A 26392-nucleotide genomic window follows, 5' to 3' on the forward strand; every position below is an offset into this window, starting at 1 on the left:
CCTTGAGGGGGCCACTTAAGGATCTACTGCTAGTTTCAGTTGTTTCAAAGCACCGGTGACTCAGCATCCAGTCTTTTTAGCGCAGTGTTGTGTCCCATTGTCTATATCAGCACCTCTGACCTAACTCATGAAACACAACAGACCCTAATTTAAGTGGTTGAGAAAGGGAGAGTGAAAGTTGAGTTGATGGAAATTTTTTTCAACAGAGCAGTTTTCAGGCAGGAAACATTTAATGGGAATGTATCAATTTAGTGAAAAAGTATTTGAAAATTTCATTTTGATAAGGCTGAAGCGCTTCATTTCAACTTCAATATGATTGGTTCAATAGTTCCAATTTTTATATATAAATATGGAAATGACCCTTTTTGAAGAGCTACATAGCAAAATGGTCATTTCCATATTTCCAAAACTATTTTCCCCCAGAAATTTTGTTTGTAGGAAATTTTGACTTTTTGCTCCAAATCGGGATGAAAGGGAAATTTCGGAACGTCAGGATTCTTCGCGGAATGGAACTTCTGAGTGTCCCGCGGCTGTAGTTAAGAGCATGGGACTCAGTCAGTTTGCATGTTACCGTGTTGGGTCTGGAAGGGGGAATCTGGAGAGCCACCCTGTGGTTTCTTTAAATTGGGCCAGGAAGCAGTAGAACAAAAGGAGAAGCCGATCCGCGCTTCCCACACTTCTCCTGCTCCTCGTGGCGTCTTGGCCAAACTCTTGAGGGTGTTTTTTTTTTTTTTTTGCTTGCGCGCTCTCTCTCTCTCTCTCTCTCTCTCACTGTCTACGAAGCGGATGCTGCTTTCCAGTCTGCTCTCTCCACCCCCTACCCCAAGTCCTGGCAGGGCGCCAAGTGCAGGCGCAGCGCGTTGTGCATCTCAACTACTCCCCTCTGGTGACTGCACCTTCCAGTGCGCGCAGCAGCAGGGGGAGCGGGGAGGAAGAGAGGGTGCTATCATCACAGCCCACCGCCACATAAATCCAAGGGGGAGAGAAAAATGGCAGCAAGATGCAATAGCTGCCATAGCCCAGGCGGCCTGTGACCGCCATGCAGGCGGCTCCGGTGGACGGACTGGCGCTCTGTTCCTGCTGCCTCCCACCCACCCGCAGCCCCTCTTCCTCCGCACGTACAGAGCGGCTCCCCGGCTTGCGAGCGCACGCGGTGAGTGGAGCGAGGGGGTGGGTGTCTCTGCTCGTGTCTGTGTAGCTGGCACATTCCTGCAGAGCCTCCCTGCGCGGCTGTGTGGGGGGGACAGGCTCCGCGTGGCTGCGAATGGCGGGGGAGCTGAGCTCCCCTCCACCCGGGCAGGGCTCAGAGAGAGGGGACCCCCGCCCTACCACCGCTTCGGCCAAAGGCAGCAGAAGCAAGGCAGAGGGGGGCCATGCCTGGACGGGGATAGCTCTGGCTTTATAGGCGCTGCTGGTAGGTTATTTTGTCCTGTGTGTGACTTGTAGCTATTCTGAGGGGTGAAGTAAAGGGTAGAGAGTTTAAATGGGAATTGCCTGAATGGGCCAGCAGCGGGGTCAGTGATGCCCATTTAGGGGTATTAAAAGCAAACGCTGCTGCATAACTTATTTTAGCTTTATCCCTGCACATGCAGGTCTCATCAACAACATGCACCTTTGAGTGACAACAGCGTCCAGCCCCACCCTAAGCCCAGCAGCTACAGTGGTCCTGTGATTTCTCTTGGTAGGGTTATCGCGAGTTCCTGTAAATTTCTGATTGGTAACAGGTTCATATGAGGATATAGACACGAGGCGCTAGGCTAGGGGAACCTTGATAAAATGAAATAAAACGATCTGGTTTGAACAAGGAAATGTTTTGGTGCCGTCAACAATGGTCTCTAGGGAGATGTTTGATTTTCCAAACCCCAGAGACCCACTGAAGGCAAATACATAAATTGCACCTGTATGTATCCTTTCTCAAGGGATGACTTGTTAAATACTTGGAAATCACCTAATTGTAGCACAGTTAGCAGGACTTTAGACAACGGGTTTGTTGTTCATTGAGAGAGATTTGGGTATTGAGAAAAAGTAGTTTTGATCTTTTTTTCTTTTCTTTCTGAATCATGTATTTCTCCAGAAAATCAGAAGAAGAAAACACCTTTTTTTCCCAAGTGGAAACTGCATTTTAGCTGAAATGTAGTGGGAATTCCTAGTCTATTCCAAACTGTGCTTAGAAACTAATACATAGTCCAGTGGTTTAATGATGGTGGTGGTATCTCTAATGTGTTTATTGACAATGTTTAAGTTTTTGAAATAAACTATGCAATAGAAAATAAAGCAATAGCATTGTGAAACCCTTATAACTTAGCCATTTAATATACATTTTAATCTATTTTAACATTCCCATTTTGGTGGCTTTTTAATAGTATGTATACTAAGTAAGGAGTTTTAAATTAGAGAGATTTATAAAACCTTTATACATTAACTAACATTGTCTTAGAGATATTCAGCAAGATTTCTGGTTAATATTTCTGTGCATTCTATTATTTATAGTAAAACATAGTTTTAGTAGTTGCTTACCCAATACGTTTCTGTGAATGCTAGGTTGATATTTAGCCCTCATATTTGCTTGCCAACATGATGTTTTAACATATCATATGAATATAGAATTCATGTATTTGCAGTCACCTTTCACATCAGAGATACATATCTAAAATATAACTGAGGCTGATACACAAAAACATAGTAGTTTTGTCCCGATAACATTCTTCTTCTGACTGGATTTGACTATAAAATTCTCTTCAGTGGGTCAACTCCTGTAATCTGTATCCACATGAGTGAGATCTATATGCATGAGCAGGAATTCACAGGATGGAGTTGTATATTTCCATTTTTGTGTGTGCAGTTATTGATAATTTTGACAAGTTGTAATAAATCTGATAATTTTATGAAGGTTGAGTGATTTAATACTCTTCAAGACCACATTAATTTGGGGAATGTCTGTGTTTTAATATTGTGAAATCACCAATAGCAGACAGCCTTGGAAAGGGCAAAAAGTGCATCAAGGAAATGATTTAGCCTTTATAGTGTTCATAATTTCCAGCCAGCATGCTTTTAAGCATTTCATTTTAAATTACAGGAAACAATCAGTGATTACATTTACCGACACAATGTTTAATAAACAAAAGATACAATCTGTAGTAGTCTAAGAGTAAAGTGTTGATCTTCATTTAGGACAAATGGTGAGAGAGAAGATGAAAGGTAAGAAGCCTTTTATCCATTCAGAGAGGGAAGGGGAATGTCAGTTGATTAGCCATTTTTCTTGAAATTGGAATTAATTGAGTAGTGCAATATAAATTAGCTATCATAGTCAATACGTGTGGATTTTCAGGATATAGTGGGATTAGTGTATTATTATAAAGGTATACTATAGCCACCAAGTTCATGGAAGGACAGTGCTGTCTAGTAAGAGTGCTCCTTTTTCATTACTACATCTCTTAGGTAAAGAAAAGCATAACTGAAATTTAATTCCAGAAATAAACTGAACAATACACATTATTTTATAGTTTCCCATAGTAATCTATTAATATTTTACTTATTATGAAACATGGATTGATTGGGGTGTGATGTTTGTACCACTTACTGCTGAATGGATAACTTGATGCTTAGTCTTCCGTTCTCTCATTAATAATCTAATTATAGGAAGAGGCTGGAAAGAATATTGAATGAAGAGTTGTTCCCAGTGGACTTGCAGAGGAAGTCACTTCAAAGTAGAACAATATTTTAACAATTCTGGCCATAACTTCTTATTCACAATCGGCCAGATTTTCAAAACAGCTCTGCTCCCATTTTAGCACCAAAATAAATGGCCAGATTTTCAAAAGAATTCCTCTTATTAGGTTCCCAGCTCTTTTTCTCTCTCTTTTTTTATTTTTAAACATGGCCATAAGTGCCACAGTCCGAGCTCCTCAGTGTAGCACAGAATTTGGCTCCAATTTGTGGGTGCTTTGCTCTTGAAAAACTGCCCCTAAGCTTTTTTGAAAATCTGATCCCAGAGTTGTAATCAATTTCCCCCCTTTACTAATATGTATTCTGGAGGAGACTCTTTTTTTAACAGGAGGTAGAATTGTAGGAGTGAAATATAGCAGCGGAAAAGAAAGGCAGTAAAAGTATTTTAATTTTTTATGTGGAAAGCCAGCAGATTTAATGTTCTATAGCTATACGATAAACGCTTATGAAAAAATATTAGAATTGTAATAGAAAATGTAAGAAGCGCTTAATCACTGAACCAAAATAATAGATAATGAGAAAAAATAGCCTTTTCCTGCTTTAACTATACATTTGAGGGAATGCTGTAAAGGATAATAATTGGGGGGAAAAAATAGATTGATCCAGATCCTGAAACAATGCCAATTTAGACCAACAAAGGTTCCGGCCTAGTTTGAGTTTTCTTCGCTTTAGAGCAGTGGTTTTCAACCTTTTTTCATTTGGGGACTCCTAAAAAGTTTCAAATGGAGGTGCGGATCCCTTTGGAAATCTTAGATATAGTCTGTGGACCCCCAGGGGTCTGCGGACCCCAAGTTGAAAACCACTGCTTTAGAGCATCAGTTTTCCTAGTTAATAAACTAGCAAACCAAAAAAAGGTGTGGCACCTCTGAAGAACAAAACTGAATATTTTCATTACATAATTGGAAAACTTTAGAAATTATGGAACAGATTCTGATCTCACTTATCCCCCTGTAAATCACAGTGAGGTCTACTCTGAAATTACTCTACATTTGTAGTAAGGTAAGTGAGTTCAGAACCCAGCCCTTCGTGTGGAGAACTAGCATAGTTACATTAGAAGTAAAGCCACTGGGTCCTATTTTGATTTCATTGAAACCAGTTTTAAACTGATTTAACACCATTATTATCTTCAGGCCAGTTTCTTCTGGTTTACACCCATGTAAGTAAGATCAGGAATTATTTCAAAAGTTCTGGTCACAATCACTTGATCAATTGTACTCTCTTTATTTTTAAGGTTGTATTAATGTTTGCTGAATGACGAGAAATGGTAATTATCTGCCTAGGTCTGTGGTCCAGTAATTAATCAGAACTCACTGACACTATGCACAAAGAGCAGAAATGAAAATTGCTTACTGCATGTCTGGAAGTATGTCCTCTGTGGGGTGTTTGCTTTTTCTACGACTTGTTTGTGGCATGAAGATTAATTAGCTAATTCTCTTTGAAGATGAAAAATATAATATTAGGGTAACTATAATTCAGAATTGTTATTAGTTTTTATTAAGGGAAACTGGTTGTGTATTCACTAGTTTGAAGATCAGAATTTAACATTCAGGCTACAGATGATTGTTAAAGGATGTTTAAATTGTGTATTGAAGTGTGTGCAGAATGGCCGGTTGATGTCCTCCACAGAATCAGACCATTAATAAGGACCAGCTTGTTTCTAAACCATCTGGTGCTTTTGGAATTTGTGTGTGTGGCATGGGGGTAGAATGGAATTGAAAGGGGGAATTGTGGTGTAAGGTAAGGTTCTGTCATTGTTCCTTTAGATCACCATGCAAATATATTTGCATTTAGAGTTTCCAGGCAAGCCAAAATGTAGGACTAGTACTGAATGCTAAATGAAATCTGACAGCTAAATCAGAACATGCCACATAATGATCTTGGGATTTCCTTACTAGAATAATCTTCTGAAAAATTTTGCTCAGAATATAGCCCTGGTTAAAAGCTAGTTCAAAACAATGGCAGGTGGAAAAAATGAGGCTGGAATTTTATTCTGTTTTAAATCTTTCTCCTCTTCAAAGGTGTTTACACCTTTGTTACCTTTCCTGTCTGAAAAACGGGGGTAATGATACTAACCTCTGTGGCAAAGCACTTTGAGATCTACTGATGAAAAGCAACATATTCATGCTGTATGTATGTATGTATTTCCTTGTGATGGCTGGAAGATTCACACAGGTTGTAGAAATGAAGACCCATCTTCGCTCATCAGTCAGTCATATAGTGCAGGCAGCCACAATGCACTCCTTTGTGTTGATCAGGCTGAAACACAATCTGCCTGAGAGACTGAAGGATGATTTGAAGCTTATTTTGATTAGTGAGAGATACATCACTACATAAAATCTCTTACTCTGTATGCGTGCACAAATGAAGCAGCACATTTTTATGGGAAACTTGGTGGTGTATCTCCTAGATCAGAATAATGTTTCTTTGCAGTCTTGTCACCCTCATGCAAAAACCAAGATGGTGACACTGAAAAGGGTCCGTTTTGTTCTTTCATACTCAGAACTTCAGTCTGTGGATATTTCCATTGAGAAACAACATAGAGAGACCTGAAGTGAACTTAAGGGTAGAATAACATTTGAGGAAAATTAACACACATACTTAATGTGAGGGAATACCTTGGGAAATAATAGTACTGAAAGAGTCCTGAGGGTTATAATGGAGAACAAATTAGGCATGAGTTTGCAATACAATACGGTGGCAAAACAGGCCAATGCAATTTTCCATCACATCATTATTGTGAACTAGGGGGACAACAGGCTCTACGGGTTTTGAGTGGATGCATTTGGGACTCCATATTAAATTCAGAGCACCTGAAGATACTAGCAAATGGAAGGCATTTGAAAAAAGATCAATAACACTGGTTAGGGGACTGAAGGGACTGATTTATGAGGAAAGATTAAAAAATGAATCTGTATAGCTTGACTAAGGTGATTGAGCGGAGGCAGGGACTGAACAGTTTACAGTTTGGGATATAGATACTAAAAATAGAGATAAATCATTTAGCATTGTATAAGGGGGTATAATTAAGATTAATGGGCTAAAAAAGAAAATTTAACCTGAATGTCAGAAAAGCTTCCAGACATGGTAATTATTCAACTGTGGAATAGTCTTCTGAGGGAAGTGGTGGTAATCTCATTGCTTGGGATATTTAAAAGTAAACTGCATAGAACTCCGGAAAATATACTGTAGGTAATAATAGAATCCAATGTAATGACACTTCTGGCTAGGTCATCTTTGGGGACTGAGCTGGAGACTCTGTATCTAAAAGCATAAGCCTCTACTGCTTGAGCTAAATGACCAGATTCACTAGCTTAGAGGGAGTAGTAGACTCAAACATCAATAGGTGGCTTAATCAGAGACACGGTGTCATAATGCATTAGCAACACTTGCAGATGGAGGGGATGAACCAATAGATACAGAAAATATCTAACTCCTAAGGTCCTATGACTCAACAAATGTATGTTTGCTTATATAGCTGGCAATTGAAATGGGTGTCATTACTCCATATAACAAATATTGCCTCATCATGTGTCCCCATTTGGTTTTCATTGGTGGGAGGAAAGGGGAAGAGAAGATGCTATATAATGAGTGGTTACTGAAGGTCAGGATTGAGATACACAGTGATTCTATTCTATCCTTTGCCCCAAGTAGAATTCTATCACTTGAAGAAAATCTAGAAAGTAACTGTTTCTTGAGCATCTTACTCCTTTAAGTTTTGCCAGTAATGGCAAAAGGAGCTGAGTGATACTGTTGGATGATACCTTTTCCTTTGTTGATTCCTTTATAAATTAATCTTTGTATACTTGCTGAAACTTGAGAAGCAACTTTGATAGATTCAGAGATTCCAAGGCCAGAAGGGCCCACTATGATCATCTAGTCTGATTTCCTGTATAACACAGGCCACCGAACTTTCCCAAAATAATTCCTGGAGCAGATATTTTGGAAAAACATCCAATCTTGATTTAAAAATTATCAGTGACAGAGAATCCTCCATGACCTTTGCAATTGTTCCAGTGGTTCATTACTTTCACCGTTCAAAATTTACACCGTATTTCCCCTCTGAATTTCAGCCTCCAGCCATTGGATAGCATTATACCATCTATGATAGATTGAAGAGGCCATTATTAAGTATTTGTTCCCCATATAGATAGACTGTTTAGACTCCTCCCCAGTTTTACAGAACCAGATGATTCAAAATGTCAGTTAAGAATCCAAAGGTTGGATCTAGTCTTTTTGAGCTTTGTCTATATGGATCAAAATTGGCTTTACATTATGCTTCTGAAATAAATTCTCTAATTTATATAAACCCACTCTGAGTCAGTTTTCCACTGCACAACTTGTCCTTTTATTATTATCAAATAATTACCCTGGGTAGACATGCTCTTAAGTGTTTGTTTGTATTTGACTTTGTTTTATATTAGATTTTGCTGGATCTCTTTTTTGCATGCCTTACTGTGGGATTTGTTGATTCTGCTCCAGGGTAATTTTATGACCACTAATATTGTGTATAGCTATGCATGCAAGATAACAAGCTAAGGGTAATTGGAGTGTATTATTTCAGAGTGTAAAATGATTGTCATGCGGGCGGGAAGGAAATTTTCCATTCTGTGTACAACATTGCACAACTTGTTGGATGCATTGTGGCTTCTTTAAATTTCTTTGAAGCCTCAGGACTGGCCCCGGCCAGCAACAGGATACCAGACTTATATTGGTCTCATCTGATATAGCAAATTGTATATTCCTGTGTCTTATGCTATTTTAGAGGCAATTTTTTGGCATTGGTAATATGCTGTTATCTGTCTTGCCCACTGTCTACCTTTATTGAGTCAAGTGGATTCAGCTTCCTTTCTTGGGCGTATTCAACAGCAGCCTTTGGGAGATGTGGAATTGATATCATCTTGGTATGACTTACTCTCCCTCATATGTTGAAGTTAAGTGGCTCCCATTTTGCTAGGTCTTGTGAAGATTTCTGGGACTCATGAGTTCTAATCCCATCTCTCTAATGGATTTACTGTGGGACATGAGATTCTGATACCTTTACTCATGGTGGGTAGCACTTTACTTCACAAGTGATCTCTTAGACTTCAGTACAGTCAACTGAGATGTAATATACTATTCAATATGAGTAAGAATATCAGAATCTGGCCCTTAAGATATCTGAATCTGGCCCTTCAGTTGGTCCAATGAAAGATATTATGTCACTCACCTTGTCTCTTTTATATCCTGGGGCCGTCATGGATAGAACACTGCATGCAATTTTCCTACCCAACAGGAGTGCTTTAGGATTAATCAATGAATATTTGCACAGCACTTCAATAATGTAAAGAGCTAAGTGTTTGTCTCTTTCTATGCCATAATTACTCCTTCCCCTGCCCTTTTGTAACATTCTGTCTGCATTAGTATCTGATACTTTCCCCTTATATAATTAAACAGACAATGCATGTAGAGTGGATTGCTTCTTTGTTGATTATTTATTCTGGATCTCAGGGCTGTTAGCTGAGGAAGACATATACAGGTCTCTAGGAATGGAAGGGGAAATCATCCAATTTAGAGAGAGGTCGTATCATAACATCTGAATAAATTGCACACCAATGCTGCTCTTTTACAAAAACAGATCTCATTTCCCATGAACATTTGAAATTCTAAAGAGTCTAAGCAGACAGGGTATACCTTTCATCTGTCTGATTCGGTTATGATGAGATGCTTATTCTCACACACATTTTCGTAACAATCTCATCCGAGTGACTGGCTCGTGAATGCTTAGGGTAAGTATTCCCCTACTGTGATCTGGCTTGATTGTTTTAGGTTGTTTTTTTAAATAGATTATCTAGTTAAAGGAGTATCAAATTTTACAGTAATAAGATGAAAATCACTAGTATGCACACCGATCTCCTTTTGCTGCATATTCTTGTGAAAGATTTGGAAGGTTCCATGGCCTGAGTTATGCAGAAGGTCTGACTAGAAGATCATAATGGCCTTAAAATATATGAATCTATGAAATCATGAACAATTATATAGGTCTACTAACGTTACTGATAATTGCCTTGTTGAGCCTGGACTGCAAGGTGTATGGAGCATTCTGTATCCAGTCACTGGAGGCTACTATCTGGATTATGATTTTCTTATTCAGAGTCACAGTTTCAGGTGTGGAAACAGAGATGCTTGAACCCAGGCCCTCTTCTCATCACTCCACACTTGATTATTCTTCAGTTTTGCATTGTAGTTACGCTTTTATTATAGAGAGAGAATGTGATTCCATTGAGATTTGTTTTCATCAGTCAGTATTAGCATGTCCTTTTAAAAGGACAATAGAAGAACCCTGTAAGCATTTTGCATTTGCATGCTCTTGACCAAATTCTGTGCTGCCTAGCACCCTATACTGTCCTATTGACTTCAGTGGAATTTTATAACATCTAAATCAGTGCAGAACATGCTTTGTAACTAGAGGTTGCCTATGCTGTGCTGGTGCACTTGGCGGGAAGAGTGAGGAGGGGGTCTGCTACTCTGCTGATTCATTCACTAGCAACTCCAGAGGGGCATTTCTGGGCCCCAGCCAGCTACTGTGGGTGCTGCCATCACCAGTATATGCTAGATGGGGCACACACTGCTCCTTTTCATAATAGTGGTGAAATTCACCCCACTGCACGTCTGGTGTATTCTGCCCAGTCTTTCAGGATCCCCAGAGCAGTGGACACATCTAGTGGAGATCCTGCTGTACCTCACTGCTGTACCTCACTTACCAGGGAAGGATTTAGCCCATAGGACGCCAAAAAGGAAATGACACATCTTTTAAATCTGGTAAGCTGAGACTGGGGTTTATACTCATTTTCACTGCTCAGCAGTGCACAGACAGGGGGCTGCTTGATCTAGTGTGCTAATACAGCCTTCCATCCTGGATTGTCTATGCAAATTCACACTTAGATAGCAAGGAGGTATGAGCTAATATGGTCTTAGCTTAGGGTTTTTTTTGTGGGGTGGAGGGGGAGGGGAGTGGATATTTGTCCATATAAAACCATCATACAGCCGGCAGCCAGTGTTCCAGGAAAAAATCCTACATTGGAACTATAGGGGTGTCGCGGGTTGGGAGAACTAAGGTTCACTTGTAGAGCTTAGTATGTGCAAGGTGTATCTTTGGTATGTATGTGTATTTTTAGGCAGTGTGGCTTAGTGGGCTGAGACTCAAGAGACCTCGGTTCTATTCTGGCTCTGACACTGGCTTGCTGGATGACCTTGGACAAGTCACTTCACCTCTATGTGCCTCAGTTGTTCCATTTGTGAAATGGGATAATGATACTGACCTCCTGTATAAACATCTTTAAAATCTGTTGATGACAAGTGGGGTTGTACTGTATGTGGGGTGCTGGCACAACACCTGTTTGTGCTGCCACTAACTAACTATTGTTACCTTGTTCCTGGACACCAAAGTCACATGCCCACATGTAAGTAAATGACCCACAGACTTTAAGGTCAGAAGGGACCATCATGATCATCTAGTCTGACACACCTTTAGTTTAGGCTTGATGTTTAACTACATCATGGCTGTCAAGCTGTGTTCTGTACATTCTCCTGTCTGCCTATATGAAAAAGGCAGTAACACAGTGAATGTTGTTAACCTGGCAGAGTGAAGAACAGGAAATACAATGGAATTAGTGTATTTAGGAGAAAATGATGACATGTCAGAGGTACAGTATGCTGTGCTGAAAGCAAGGTGAAAGCATAATGGGACTGGGCAATTGTCATGCTATAAAAGTCTGGGACAACTTTTTAAGAAAGAGATAATCGCTTGGTTGAGCTTTAACAAGCAGCCCTGTGTTTTGTTGACTCTGTAACAAAGCCCATATTTTTCTTCTTTGAAAATATAGTAAAAAGCCTTAGGTATAGTAGTGACACAGATTCCTTAGAGAGACTTCAGAACAGCAGTCAGTTTAATTTTTCATTTATTTCCCTTGCTTATTAACAAGAATCCATTTATAGTCCTGAGGGTGTTGGTGTGCAGCCTCTCTGAATTGTTGATTTGGCTCTGCATTGCTAATGATGCTGGAGATGCGTGTCGTTTAATTCCGAAGCTGCTAAGAAAGATTTTAATGGGCTGGGGGACACGAGTGCTGTGTTGTATGAATGCTGAGAAAGCACTGGAGTTGGGGTAATCTGAATGTATGCTGTGCAGTATTAGATTCTCTCTCTGTAGAGTACTACCTTTGTATTTAGAATATCTAAGTGCATTATTTAATTTTATATTATTTTGTTCTGGGACCTTAAGCAGAACTGTGCTCTCTTTTTTTGGTTGCGTGTGTTGGAAATTCTACTACCTGGTGCTGGTGTTGATGCCACAAGCACCGGTTGCTGCTGCTGATCTGTGTTTTATTTCCCAGCAATTCACTTCTTTCCATTCCAGAATTGTAGATGACTTTAGTAAGGTTTTGTCCTTTTTGGCTATACTTATCTGTTGTCAATTTTATGGAGGTGTGATGGTGTAACAATATAAATTATAACACTATGTGAATTAGGATGCCAGGTCAGCCTTGGGTGTTTTGTTGGGGATTGTCTTCAGTAGACTTTTGTACTTCAAGATATTTAACAAGATTGTAAAGGCTACTCTGGACACTGCCCACCCGTTCGATCCAGTTTTGTTCTTTATCCTATGCTGATCCTCGGGTTTAAAAATTATTTGTAGCCTTGAGGTAATATGTGGATAGTGTCCACACAAGTATTTACAAACATGTTACCTAGAACTGGTCGGGAACCAGATTTTTCATTTCACAGGTAATTCCGTGACTCCAAAAAAATTTCTGTTCTGAAATGGAAAAAAAAAGTTAAAATTTCCTGCAAAAAAGCTATTCCGAAACCAATTAGCTTTTGGGCAGTTGAAACATTTCATTCTGATTTCAACTATTTTAAACTTAAAAACAAAAAAATTTTATATATACATACACACACACACACACACCAACCAATGAATTTCATTTTGAAAAGTTGTTTTGAAAGAAAAAATAAAACCGTTCCATTTTGACATTATGGAAATCCTTTGTTTTGTTTTTTCTGAACAAACTTGTCAAAATTGAGAAGTCTTGGAATGTTTTGGCTTAGATGAAAACAGCACTTTGTCAAAAAACTGTTTTGATGAAAATTTTTCTGACCAGCTCCAGTAATAACTACACTGAGTTAATTGGCAGTCAGTTAATACAAGGTACAAAAGTCTAGTGTAGACAAAAAGAGAGACAAAGTGGGTGAGGTAATATATTTTATTAGACCAACTTCTGTTGGTGGAAATTACAAGCTTTTGAGCTACAGACCTCTTGTTCAGTGAAGACAAATCTGAAGTCCCTGGCAGTTGGGGCAATGATCCCAGGCTCTGGGAAGGAAAGGTACAACATGCATTGCATTTTATGACCTCCTAGCAACCAGCTTGGATTGCGAGCTTTAGATATTGCTCTCATTAAGGTACCTGTGGTACCTTAGAAGATGGTCAGTAAGAGATAGAGAATTCTAATTTGTTTAATGCATGCTTAGCTCCTATTTAGATTATAGCTCTGTAAGGCAGGGTCTGTCTTTTATTCTATTTTTGTACAACAGCTAGTAGAGTTAGGCCTTGATCCCTCATTGGGAAATCTAGTGATACTGTTAATCAAATAAGAAATAATATTTGGCTCTTTTGGCTGATCAAATACAGCTGCTGTCTGCGGCCCAAGGATCGTATAAGGACTGCAGTAATATGTAGAGTGAACTGTCAGTGGGCTTGATTCATCACTACATTTCTCCTGTTTAACACCAATATAATTTCACTGAAGTAATGTAACTGTGAATCTGCCCAATTAAGTCCTACTGCCAGATAGAGGGCAAGCCCCAAATTTAGCATTTTTGGGCAATCACGTAGCAGACCCAACTCTAATCCTTCCAATTAACTGAGTCAAGAGTTCCCAGTAATCTTGTCACCCTGCATTTTTTTCTTGTTTTGGTTTGGTTGTGTATCTTCATTCCTAATTCCAGAGGTGGGTCTTTTCCATTTAAACTTTGCTTGAAAAATTACAAAAAGAAATAAATGATTGGAAAACAAAAGCTGAAAGTCTAGGTGAGAACATGACAAGTTAATTTAATTGATACATTATTGCTCTGTTTTGCTTTCTTCTACATTCAACTCAATCTCCTCTACCACAAAAACAAACAAAGTGGAGGAGTGTACACTATTGTATGAATGATAGCCACACAACAGAAGCAATTTTTGGTTATAATGAGTATTCTGAAAGTCATGCTCATTTTGTGACATGAGTACCAAACTGAATAATCACCCCCTGTTCCACTGCTTGGATGTCATCCTGCTCCCATTGAAATGAAGGGTCAAAAATGGAAAAATTCCCACTGGATCCAACACACTTTTTGTGAAACTGACTTGCTGCAAAGAAGAACAAAACATGCAGGTGGGGATTTATTTTAAGACAGTATTTACAGGTAAGTCTTCTAAATTGCCCATTTCTAGATGCTGAGAATATTTGAAAGAAAAAACGGGGAGTGGGAGGGAGCAGAGCTCTGGTGTTAATTTCAGTGACTCATCCATCAGAAATCTTTTCTGTCCAAACATAAAGGGTGTGCTCCATCCATTTTTTTTTGAAGAGCCAGTCTGGCTAATACATTCTTGGGGAAGTAGCATTTTTCTTGTTAGCTAGGGATACTGGATTCTGGAGATAAGAGTGCCTAGCTCAAGAGAGAGGATTTCTTATTCAGGAAGTAGTAAGTTGGCCTTTTCACTGCATTCAAAATGCATGTCTCCAGTGTGCTCGCTGGCTGACTGCTGCAGCATCTGATTTACTATGCTCTCATGGCTCCTTGGCTGTTCTCTCTATAGTCACATTTAATGATGTGTGTTTTGTGAACACATCTCATATTTTACCAGAGGACTCGGCAGTTCTCTTCAATCCACCAAATCTACTCATTTCAGGTCAGATTTTCCCAGGAAGAAAGTCAAATGAATGGGGAGCAGATTTGTATAATCAATATTTGCTACAATTTTTAGACTTTAAAGGTGACCCACAAAGGAAATTAAATGGGCTTGTGTCCCACTATTCTTTTTTCTTGTGATGTACAGCGAAGACCTGAAAAAATTAGTTTTCTTTTCTTCTGCTTGTTTTTTTACATGTGAAATGCAGGTCCAGTCTAGGATGCAAGACTCTATGACAGGGGTCAGCAACCTTTCAGAAATGGTGTGCTGAGTCTTCATTTATTCACTCTAATTTAAGGTTTCGCGTGCCAGTAATACATTTTAACATTTTTAGAAGGTCTCTTTCTATAAGTCTGTAATATATAACTAAACTATTGTTGTATGTAAAGTAAATAAGATTTTTAAAATGTTTAAGAAGCTTCATTTAAAATTAAAATACAGAGCCCCCTGGAGCGGTGGCCAGGACCCAGGCAGCGTGAGTGCCACTGAAAATCAGCTCACGTGCCGCCTTCGGCATGCGTGCCATAGGTTGCCTACCCCTGCTCTATGACAATGTTAGCCAGTGGGAGCTACAGTGTAGGCAAGACTCCTGAGTTGTCAGCCTTTTTAAACAGTGTTTTAGCTAAGCTTTCTGTTTTGCATACTGTTGGCCAAATTCTATGCCACCTTGTACTCCATGTAACCCTACTAATGTCAGTGGAGTTGCTTATCTTCTCAAAATGGTGCCAAAAATTATTCTGGCCTTGTCTTTGCTGCAACTCTCATCAGTTTTAACCCCACTGATTTTTTTGGGGGGGGGCTTGCTAGTATTTTGCATCTGTCGATTTATTTAATTCAAAGACTAATTAACATTTTGGAGAAGGCATCTTTGTTAAAGATTCACAACCCTGCCTGTTACTTAAGACATGAGAGCTACCAGAATTCATCCAATTGATTCTCCGGCAAAACCAAGAGAAGAGCTGACATTCCTGATATTTTTAAGATAAAAAAAGGGCAGAAAGAACAATAGCTTAATTAGTTAAATAAATAACCCATCTTTCAGATTTTGCATCTTATAATATATAAAAAAACCTTGTTTTTTTTACAGCCATTTGTGAGTCACCTTCAAAGGATGATGAAGAGTGAATGATGAAAATGCTGCATTTGGTTTCCATGGGGAATTGAACAGTAACAAATAATAATACCAGGGATGATGATTTCTATTCCAAAAACCCTTTGTTTTACACATAGGAGGTATTAATCTGGTTATGTTCATTGGGAGTTTCCAGTTGATATTTCACGTTTTAGTTTTGACCATATAAAGCCCCAAGTGTCTTAAGACCTAGCTTCCTGACAGACTGCTTCTTTCATGCCAACATAATCAGAAACTCAAGCTATATCTAATATGGCTCCCATTTCCATAGTATATGAAGGCCTCCCAATTTTTAATGTATTTATCCTCACAACACCCCGATGAAGCATTGTTATTCTCATTTTACTGATAGGGAAGTGAGGGACAGAGTGGCTAAGTGACTTGCTAAAGTCAACACAGGAAGCTTGTGGCAGAGCAGAGACTTGGACCCAGGTCTTCCAAGTAGGAGACTAGTGTCCTAACCACTGGTCTGTCCTCCTTGGAAACCTTACTGCTGTATACAAGAAGGGACTGTTGGCTAGGCACTGACATTGGAACAATTTTTATAGTGGAGGTGCTGAAAGCCATTGAACAAAAGTATAAACCCTGTATATGACAAAAACCACTTCAAGCCAGGCGGTGCTGCTGCACTCCCAGCACTCTTAGTTCCAGCACCCTTGTGGCTAGGTATTTTATGTGAGGGTCTCAAAGCTTCAGAATTCTTTGCCACCTTGTTCTGAAATAACTGTAATCGGATGACTTGAGGACCTTTGAGGCATGCTATTAAGACATTTCCCCCACAAACATTTGAAAATGGGGGAAATCGGAAGGTGGGAAAGGGTTAATTTGAGCTTTTGGGTTGTCTAGTTTGCAACAACTTTACTGCTATACTTTAGTTATATTTGGGTGTTAATTTTGTTGTATTTTTAAGTTATATACCTGTAGCATATGAGGAGATGCTTTTGTTTTAGTGTAGGTATAGCCATCTTTTTGTTTTTGATGGGGTCCTGGTCCTTGACTGAAGCTCCTAGGCACTACCATAACACAAATAAGAAATATAATTGAAATTAAATACATATGAGTAAAGAGTAAGTTGATTCTTACTCAGATAAATAATTATGCAGTCTATTAACAGGTTTTAGGGTTATTTTTCTAATTGTCTTTGCATGTTAAGATTTGGCCATTTTCCAGAGTTGTTCTTTAAAGTGCTATGAAAGATATTAGTAGTGTTCTCTTGCTGAGTGCTAATTCAGCATTGATATAGTGATAACATTTGTAAAGGTTAACAATACTGTTTGAAGATAATCTCACACTCAGCTGTGCCGTCGCATATGTGTGATTTTGGTTCTTTTCCTGTCTCGAGTTTTACTCATTGAAGATAAGCATTGCCAAACCTGGCCATGATCTCACTTCTGTTTCACCAAATTCCGTTTCCTTACACAAGTGGAATAACTTATAGTCCAATGTGGATAACTTTGGCATTGTTAAAACTTGGACCCGGTCCCCTTTTTGTAAGCAATATAACACAGATTGTCTCTGTTATGTGTCATAGATATAAAACTAACACCACCACTACTAGGCAAACTGCTCATTGGATATACAAGCAAATGCTTGATGTTATCCACCAAGATAAATTTGACCTGCTCCATTAGGAGCCTTCACATTAAATTCCCTTTCTCTATCCATATTGCCCTGTGGCGGGGCGATGAGTCACCGGTGCAGCGCCTCCTGGTGGTTGTCCAGGGAATTTGCTCTTTTCCAGCCCAGAATGCCCTCTGCCGGCTGATGTCTCACCTGCCACTGGCCCCCCCGTGTCCTTCCCAGACCCCAGTGCCCTTTTCCCCAAGAGTTCTGTCCACTGCAGTACCCCCTCACTCTGGGTCTCCCCACCCTCTATCCCCACCTTGCCTCAGTGGCGACAGTCAGTCATCATCTAGCCCCCGCTCCATGGGGCAGACTGCAGTCTGTAAACCACTCATCATCAGCAAGGGGGGGTTGGACCAGCTGCCTCTGCCTATCTCGGGCTGCCCCTCTGCAGCCCCAGTGCCCTTTGTGGGCCCTTAACTCGGCCTGCAGCCTGGGGCTTTGCTAGGCTGGAGCTCCCCAGCTCCTTCTGCCCCTCCCCAGCACTGCTCCACCCTAGGTACCCTCCTCAGCTTCCCAGGCAGCCACGTCCTGCTCTCTCTGAGAAACTAGGGTGAGTGTCTGTCTCTGGCCCTCAGCTCTCTTATAAGGCCAGCCTGGCCTGATTGGGGCATGGCCTGACCTGTGGCTGCTTCCCCAATCAACCTCTTTTCCCCTCTGCAGCCCTCTCCAGGGCTGTTTTAACCCTTCCGGGCCAGGAGTGGGGTGACCAACCCGCTGCATGCCCACATACTAATTTGTTATTCAGAGCGTTTAGTTTAGTCTCAGAACTTCAATTTCATATGTATTTAAGACCAGATCCCCAAGGTTGTGTTCTGTCACTGGATACTATATTATATTGCTTATAGATTTCTTGTTCACTGGATCTTCAATTTTTCCTTAGCTTTCATTGATGATTGAAGGTGATTCCAAAGATATGGATACACTTTTGTTGGGATGGCAGTTCTGTCCAATTCCTGCCATCAGGATTTAATGTACTCCTTTCATCTGTACAGAACTGCATTCTTGTTCTTCTTGCTCACAAAAGCATTTTTCCTAGAAACTCAGTGCAAAATATGCTGAGAGTGTATAGTTGGCTAATTTAAAGTCAGTGGACTTGCTCCCATTTATACCAGCTCAGAATTTGGCTCACTATTTGCAGTATTTTCATAGCTCTTTTTCAGCTACTTGGAAAAGAATAATTTTGTATATTCTGCTATGGATTTGTTAAAGAAAACAGAGGATATAATTAATCTCTTTGATTATCAGAACTTGAGGATGAGTGCCACCTTTGATTTGTTAATTTTGTAGTTAATTTCATATACTTGTTAGTGTTTCACTGTATTCCTTCTCTTACAAAATATCTTACGTGCTTACCTGACTCTATCTTCTTATTCTTCAAAGCCCCCCCTCCCCCCCAGAAGAATTCCTCAATAATTCTAAAGATCTGAGCAGCATGTCCAACTTTTAATGTAATCTAATTTTTGACCGTTTCCCCATTCATTTTAGTATTGGGCTCTGTTTTGAATATCACTAGGGCCCTACCAAATTCACGGCCATGAAAAACGTGTCGTGGACCATGAGATTTCACGGGGGAGACCAGCGTTTCATGGGAGAGTGACAGCCGCTGGCCAGCTGCTGACCCCTGAAAGCAGTGACCCGCCAGCAGCAGCGTAGAAGTAAGGGTGGCAATACCATACCATACCATGCCTTACTTATGCGCTGCTGCTGGTGGTGGCTCTGCCTTCAGAGTGGGCTCCTGGCCATCAGCTGCCACTCTCAAGTTGCCCAGCTCTGAATGCAGCACTGCAGAAGTAAGGGTGGTAATACAGCAACCCTCCTACAATAACCTTGAGACTCCCTGCCCCAAATGCCCTTTTGGCCAGGACCCTTACACTTACGACACTGAAATTTCAGATTTAAATATCTGAAATAATGAAATTTACAATTTAAAAAAATCTTATGACCGTGAATTTGGTAAATATACAAAATGTTTGTAATGGTGTTGGAGCTGACTTGGGCAATGTTTCTTTTTTGACCTATTAGAACTGGTTGATAAACTTTTCCTTTTTTTTTCCCCCTGTGAAGATTTTGAATGAAACATTTTCATTCAAAAAATTTGTTCATTTTTTAAATTTTTTTCGTGGAAATGTTAAAACAAACATTGTCATTTCAATTCAATCAATAATGTTCATTTTGATTCAATTTCAATAATTTTGGTGTAGTCAGTGTTTAAAAACAGAAATGAAACAAAGATGCAATTCAAAATTAAACAAAATTTGTTTAATTTCTTTTTGAAATTTCCCATTGCAAAATTGAAAGATTGTTAGGTCCCTCCAGAATCAGAACTTGCACCACTTTAATGTAAATCAGTTGTGTGACAAAGATCCTCCTCTATCTTGGTGGGTCCTGCACTTATTGGCAGATTTTCTTGCCTCAGAGATTCACCATGTGGGTTGGGGAAAGCCCAGAGACCTTCCCCTCAGGAAGAACCCACAGTCCAGGTCAATTGGGAGGTTTGGGGGGGACCGGGCCCACCCTCTACTCCAGGTTCCAGCCCAGGGCCCTGTGGACTGCAGCTGTCTATAGTGCCTCCTGTAACAGCTACATGACAGCTACAACTCCCTGGGCTACTTCCCCATGGCCTCCTCCAAACACCTTCCTTATTCTCACCACAGGACCTTCCTCCTGGTGTCTGATAATGCTTCTGCTCCTCAGTCCTCCAGCAGTACATCCTCTCAGCTCCTTGTGCCTCTTGCTCCCAGCTCCTCACACTCACTCCACAAACTGAAGTGAGCTCCTTTTAAAACCCAGGTGCCCTGATTAGCCTGCCTTAATTGATTCTAGCAGCTTCTTCTTAATTGGCTCCAGGTGTCCTAATTAGCCTGCCTGTCTTAACTGGTTCTAGCAGGTTCCTGATTACTCTAGTGCAGCCCCTGCTCTGGTCACTCAGGGTATGTCTACACTACGAGAGTAGTTCGATTTTACTTAAATCGAATTTTTGGAATCGATATTGCAAAGTCGAACGTGTGTGTCCACACTAAGGACAGTAATTCGACTTTGTGAGCCCACAGTAACGGGGAAAGCGTCGACATTGGAAGCGGTGCACTGTGGGCAGCTATCCCACAGTTCCCGCAGTCCCCGCTGCCCATTGGAATTCTGGGTGGAGCCACAAATGCCTTCTGGGTAAAAAAAATGTGTCCAGGGTGCTTTTGGGTAACTGTCGTCATCCATCCATCACTCCCGCCCTCCCTCCCTGAAAGCGCCGGCGGGCAATCAGTTCGCGCACTTTTCTAGTCAGTGACAGCGCGGACGCCACAGCACTGCGAGCATGGAGCCCACTGCGACCATCGCTGCAGTTGTGGCCGTTCTCAACGCCTCGCAGCTTATCATCCACCTTTCCCTGAGGCAGATGCAGATAAGTCAGGTGAGGAGGCTACGGCACCGCGGTGAGGGCCTGAAGTCTGAGAGTAGTACAGACCTCTCAGAAAGCAGGGGACCCAGCGCCGAGGACATCACGGTGGCAATGGGTCATGTTGATGCTGTGGAATGGCGATTCTGGGCCCGGGAAACAAGCACTGAGTGGTGGGACCGCATAGTGCTGCAGGTCTGGGATGAATCCCAGTGGCTGCGAAACTTTCGCATGCGGAAGGGAACTTTCCTTGAACTTTGTGAGTTGTTGTCCCCTGCCCTGAAGCGCAAGGACACCCGGATGCGAGCAGCCCTGACTGTCCAGAAGCGAGTGGCCATAGCCCTCTGGAAGCTTGCAACGCCAGACAGCTACCGGTCAGTCGCGAACCACTTTGGCGTGGGCAAATCTACCGTGGGGGTTGTTGTGATGCAAGTAGCCAAGGCAATCGTTGATGTACTGCTGTCAAAGATAGTGACCCTGGGAAACGTGGAGGCGATCATAGATGGCTTCGCAGCGATGGGATTCCCAAACTGCGGTGGGGCCATAGATGGAACTCACATCCCTATCCTGGCACCGGACCACCAGGCCAGCCAGTACATTAACAGAAAGAGCTACTTTTCCATGGTGCTGCAAGCACTGGTGGACCACAGGGGACGTTTTACCAACATCTACGTCGGATGGCCGGGCAAGGTTCATGACGCTTGTGTTTTCAGGAACTCTGGTCTGTTTAGACGGCTGCAGCAAGGTATTTACTTCCCGGACCACAAAATAACTGTTGGGGATGTGGAGACGCCTATAGTCATCCTCGGGGACCCAGCCTACCCGCTAATGCCCTGGCTCATGAAGCCCTATACTGGCGCCCTGGACACTGAAAAAGAACTCTTCAACTACCGGCTGAGCAAGTGCAGAATGGTGGTGGAGTGTGCTTTTGGCCGTCTCAAGGGGAGATGGAGAAGCTTACTGACTCGCTGTGATCTCAGCGAAACCAATATCCCCATTGTTATAGCAGCTTGCTGTGTGCTCCACAATCTCTGTGAGAGCAAGGGGGAGACCTTTATGGCGGGGTGGGAGGTTGAGGCAAATAGCCTGGCTTCTGATTACGCCCAGCCAGACAGCCGGGCGATTAGAAGAGACCAGTGGGACGCGCTGTGCATCCGGGAGGCTTTGAAAGCTAGGTTCCTGACTGAGCAGGGTAACCTGTGACTTTTAAGTTTGTGTACAGAGAAGCTGAACCTGCCCCCGTTTCTTTACCCAGTTAATGTTGACTATCCTCTCCAGTTACATACCCCCTTCATCCCCATCCAACACACGTTTAGAAATAAAATCACTTCTACTTTGTTAATGAACACCGTTTTCTTTATTACTGTTTTCGCGGGAATGTTTTAAAACTGGGACGTAGACTGTGGTGGGGAGCGGGTGTAGTGTACTGACGCAAATGAAGCTTCTAAACTCCAGGATTGACAGGCTCCGCTGTGGTGGACTGGTTGTTTCAACGGAGCCTGTCACCCCTCCTGATCGGGACTGTGTGTATGGGGGGGCGATGTGACTTTGTGGCAGGGGGAGGACGGTTACAGATCCCCTGCTGCGTGGCTCTGTGATCCAGGATAAGGACCGCCGCTTAAGATCTGTAACTGCCCTCCCCCGCCACAAAGTCACAGAGCAACCCACCCCCCACCACAGAACATGAAAACCACCTCCCAGACTGACCAGGGTAACTAGTGACTGCACTGTGTATGTGCCCTGCTGCTGGACCTGCCCCCGCCTATGTACCCTGCCAAAGGTGACTGTCCTGTCCAATTACCAACCCCCTTCCCCCCCTCCTCCAAAAGAACATGATGGAAACAGTAGTTAACATAAACGTATTTTTTTATTATCAACTACACATGGAACTGGGAGGTGAAACTTGGACGGGGGCTTGTGTGAGGCGGGAAGGAAAGAACTTGTCAAATTTTGGGGAATGAGAGCCTTCTACTACTAGAGCTCTCTGCAGGGGTGGAGTGAGAGTTAGCACGGACTCTGCCGCCCCTCCTTCTTTGCACTTTCGGTGAGGGGGGTATGGGACTTGGTGGCGGGGGAGGGCGGTTACAGATAGACTGCAGCGGGGCTCTGTCCTCCTGCCTCCGTTCCTGCAGAACATCCACAAGGCGCTGGAGCGTGTCCATTTGCTCCCTCAGTAGTCCAAGCAGCGTTTGAGTCGTCTGCTGGTCTTCCTGCCGCCACCTCTCCTCCCGATCCATGTTTGCTTGGTGCATTTGGGACAAGTTCTCCCGCCACTGGGTCTGCTGTGCTGCCTGGGCTCGGGAGCAGGCCATAAGCTCCGAGAACATGTCCTCCCGTGTCCTCTTCTTCCTACGCCTAATCTGCGCTAGCCTCTGGGAGTGTGATGCCAGGCTAGGTTGTGAGACAGTCGCAGATGTGGCTGTGGGAATGGGAAAAAGGGAGTGAATTCCTCAGAAAGATAAATGTAGTTGTGAACAAAGAACATAGTCTTTCTCTGTGAACAAGACCATGCACAGCACCTATCACATGCGCACTCAGCACAAGGTCGAATTCTCGGCCTTCGCATTCAGTGCCTGGGGTCTTGCACAGCAGATTTGAGAAGCGGGGCAGGACACCGGAATTTCTGTAGCAGGCAGACATGGTAAGCCGTAGACTTGTGGCAGCTTAAAACTTTAATATTAGCACTGGCCTCATTTCACATTGAAAGCAATGTCAGTCCCTGCTGCCAGCAATCCGGCAAGCAGGAACTCTGCCCCTGTCCCACCCCCTCGCGGCTGTCCCCGGGAACGATCCCTGTAGGCTGCCCCTCTCCCGCCTCCACCGCGTGGCCGCAAACCAGCGGTTACAGTTCTGTAAAGGAACAGGCAAGCAGTCCCAACAGTAACATTCCCCTACCTAATTCAAAGCAGGTCACCATGAGCGACATCACCCTCATGAGGATCTCAGACAGCGAGAAAGAAAGAATGCTTCGGGAAAGCCTCCAAAGACCAGGGCCGTATGCTGCCCTGCTGTGCAGAGCAATGATCCCTGAGTACTTGATTGTCTCATGGCGCGGCAACGTGTCATACTATGGAGGACCCAATAAGGCCACTCTCCCCAGGAACCTGATGCAACGGCTTTCCAATTACCTCCAGGAGAGCTTCCTCGAGATGTCCCAGGAATATTTCTGCTCTATCCCCGGACATATAGACCGCATTTTACTCTAGCTGCACTGGCAGTGACTAAACAGTAGAGCGGCTTGGGCAGAACAATCATGCTAAACCGGACATTGCTAGATTTTTTTTCAATAGTTGCACTGCCCAGGACTGAAACGTTAAGCGCCTAGGGCAAACTAATCATGAGAAACCCATTGTTGTTATTCTTAATATTCCTGTTCTGTTAAAAATAAATGTTTAGATGTTTTAAACACTTACTGGCTGATCCTTCCCCAGATTCTGTGTCCGGGTTAACGGCTGGGGACGGTTGGTAGGGGATCTCTGTAAGGGTGATGAAGAGATCCTGGCTGTCGGGGAAATCAGCATTGTAAGCGCTGTCGACTGCCTCATCCTCCTCATCTCCTTCCTCATCTTCCCCGTCCGCTAACCTGTCCGAGGAACCGGCCGTGGACAATATCCCATCCTCAGAGTCCACGGTCAGTGGTGGGGTAGTGGTGGCGGCCGCACCTAGGATGGAATGCAGTGCCTCGTAGAAACGGGATGTCTGGGGATGGGATCCGGAGCGTCCGTTTGCCTCTTTGGTCTTCTGGTAGCCTTGTCTCAGCTCCTTGATTTTCACGCGGCACTGCGTTGCATCCCGGCTGTATCCTCTCTCTGACATGTCTTTAGAGATCTTCTCGTAGATCTTTGCATTCCGTTTCTTGGAGCGCAGCTCGGAAAGCACGGACTCATCGCCCCACACAGCGATCAGATCCAAGACTTCCCGATCAGTCCATGCTGGGGCCCTCTTTCTATTCTGAGATTGCACGGCCATCACTGCTGGAGAGCTCTGCATCGTTGCCAGTGCTGCTGAGCTCGCCACGATGTCCAGACAGGAAATGAGATTCAAACTGCCCAGACAGGAAAAGGAATTCAAATTCAAATTTTCCTGGGGCTTTTCCTGTGTGGCTGGTCAGAGCATCCGAGCTCGGACTGCTGTCCAGAGCATCAACAGAGTGGTGCACTGTGGGATAGCTCCCGGAGCTATTAGCGTCGATTTCCATCCACACCTAGCCTAATTCGACATGGCCAGGTCGAATTTAGCGCTACTCCCCTCGTCGGGGAGGAGTACAGAAGTCGAATTAAAGAGACCTCTATGTCAAACTAAATAGCTTCGCGGTGTGGACGGGTGCAGGGTTAATTCGATGTAACGGCGCTAACTTCGACATAAACGCCTAGTGTCGACCAGGCCTCAGGGAACAGAAAATTACTCATCCAGTGACCAGTATATTTGCCCTCTACCAGACTCCTGTACCCCACTGGTCTGGATCTGTCACAGTTGTTAAACTAATTTAGACAAACAGGTGGAAACCTGCTGTGTAGATATTCTTATTTTCATTTGAGTGGGTGATTTTGGTTTAGCTTAAACCTGCGATTCTCAAACTGTGGATTGGGACCCCAAAGTGGGTTGTGATCTCATGGGGTTGCCAGGACTGGTTTAGACTTGCTGGGGCCTGGGCAGTGGAGTTCAGGTTACAAGCTCCCTGCCTGGGGCTGAAGCCCTTGGGGTTCAACTCTGTCCCCTCCCCCCCCCCCCCCCGGGGCGGCAGGGCTCAGGCTCGGGCTTTGGCTTTGGCCTCCCATTCCAGGCAATGGGGCTCAGGCAGGCTCAGATTTCAGTCCCCCACTTCTTGGGTCATGTAGTAATTTTTGTTGTCAGAAGGGGCTTGCGATGCAATGAAGTTTGAGAACCCCTGGCTTAAACCTCTTCCCAATAAATTTAAGGTAGACAGGAATAAGAGCCCCAGAAGTGGTTTGCATTGGTTTATCTAAATCAATTAAAAATCATTTGCATCTTAAGTTATACTATACAGCTTCCTTGTATGGGCAAACCCTGAATATTCCTATTGGCCTGAGTAATGGAGTTATTTAGTGTATACTGCTGAAAGCAGTGGAATTTGTTAATTCTGCCTTCAGGATACCGTTAAACCTTTACAGTTTGCCTCACCTCCACCTCTTTTCTCCTTACCTAACTGTCTGGAGGTCTAGCACTTGGGGCTTCCTTTGTGAGTTTAGTCTGCTTAGTTTTTGTGCCTTCAGTGTCATCGATCCCTTGTTGTGTTATATGGTCCTGTGCAGTCCTGTCACATGTTCTCTTAAGACTCTCAACAGAGTTTAAGGCCTCAATTCTGCACCTTCTGAAGTCAGTGCAGCTCTGTGTGGAAATAGATGCCTGCCTATATACTGTCACTTGCAGGATCAAGCCCTAACTGTTCACTTGCTGCTTGACTCAGCAACCTACTCGCATGCAAAAATATCAAAATATCAGAAATCACTGGAAACTTTGATAGACAGGAAGACAAAAAGACACAAAAATCATGGAATCATAATCCATCTCTCTCAGGAAAGCCGTGGCAAATTAGCATGGGGGGGAGGAGAATTATCCGCCCACC

The 26392-nt window shown here is 42.8% G+C and overlaps 2 protein-coding genes across 6 annotated transcripts in view; one reads left to right on the forward strand and one right to left on the reverse strand.

Annotated features, from left to right (window-relative positions):
* Positions 1-876: 876 nt before the first annotated feature.
* PRR5 (proline rich 5) overlaps positions 877-26392 on the forward strand; it is a 145456-nt gene continuing 119940 nt past the window's right edge. For 2 of the 5 annotated variants that reach the window (XM_054038043.1, XM_054038076.1), the window contains exon 1: positions 879-1153. The gene's annotated coding sequence lies outside the window, so the exon portion shown is untranslated. Of the gene's footprint in view, positions 1154-1220; positions 1415-1592; positions 1682-26392 lie in introns of those variants that run through there. The other 3 variants (XM_054038059.1, XM_054038085.1, XM_054038052.1) reach the window with 3 other exon arrangements.
* LOC128842249 (alpha-protein kinase 1-like) lies at positions 22686-24376 on the reverse strand. The gene is made up of 2 exons (XM_054038097.1): positions 24219-24376; positions 22686-23224 (listed from the first exon to the last, which is right to left on the reverse strand). Exon 2 carries the CDS (start codon positions 23130-23132, stop codon positions 22749-22751), a length of 384 nt encoding a protein of 127 aa, XP_053894072.1. The 5' UTR covers positions 23133-23224; positions 24219-24376; the 3' UTR covers positions 22686-22748.

This window comes from Malaclemys terrapin, chromosome 1 (assembly GCF_027887155.1).
Source record: "Malaclemys terrapin pileata isolate rMalTer1 chromosome 1, rMalTer1.hap1, whole genome shotgun sequence".
NCBI classification, from domain to species: Eukaryota; Metazoa; Chordata; order Testudines; family Emydidae; genus Malaclemys; species Malaclemys terrapin.

Coding starts and splice junctions, on each gene's coding strand:
- LOC128842249 (XM_054038097.1), bottom strand. CDS start 23,132: ATGTTCTCGGAGCTTATGGCCTGCTCCCGAGCCCAGGCAGCACAGCAG.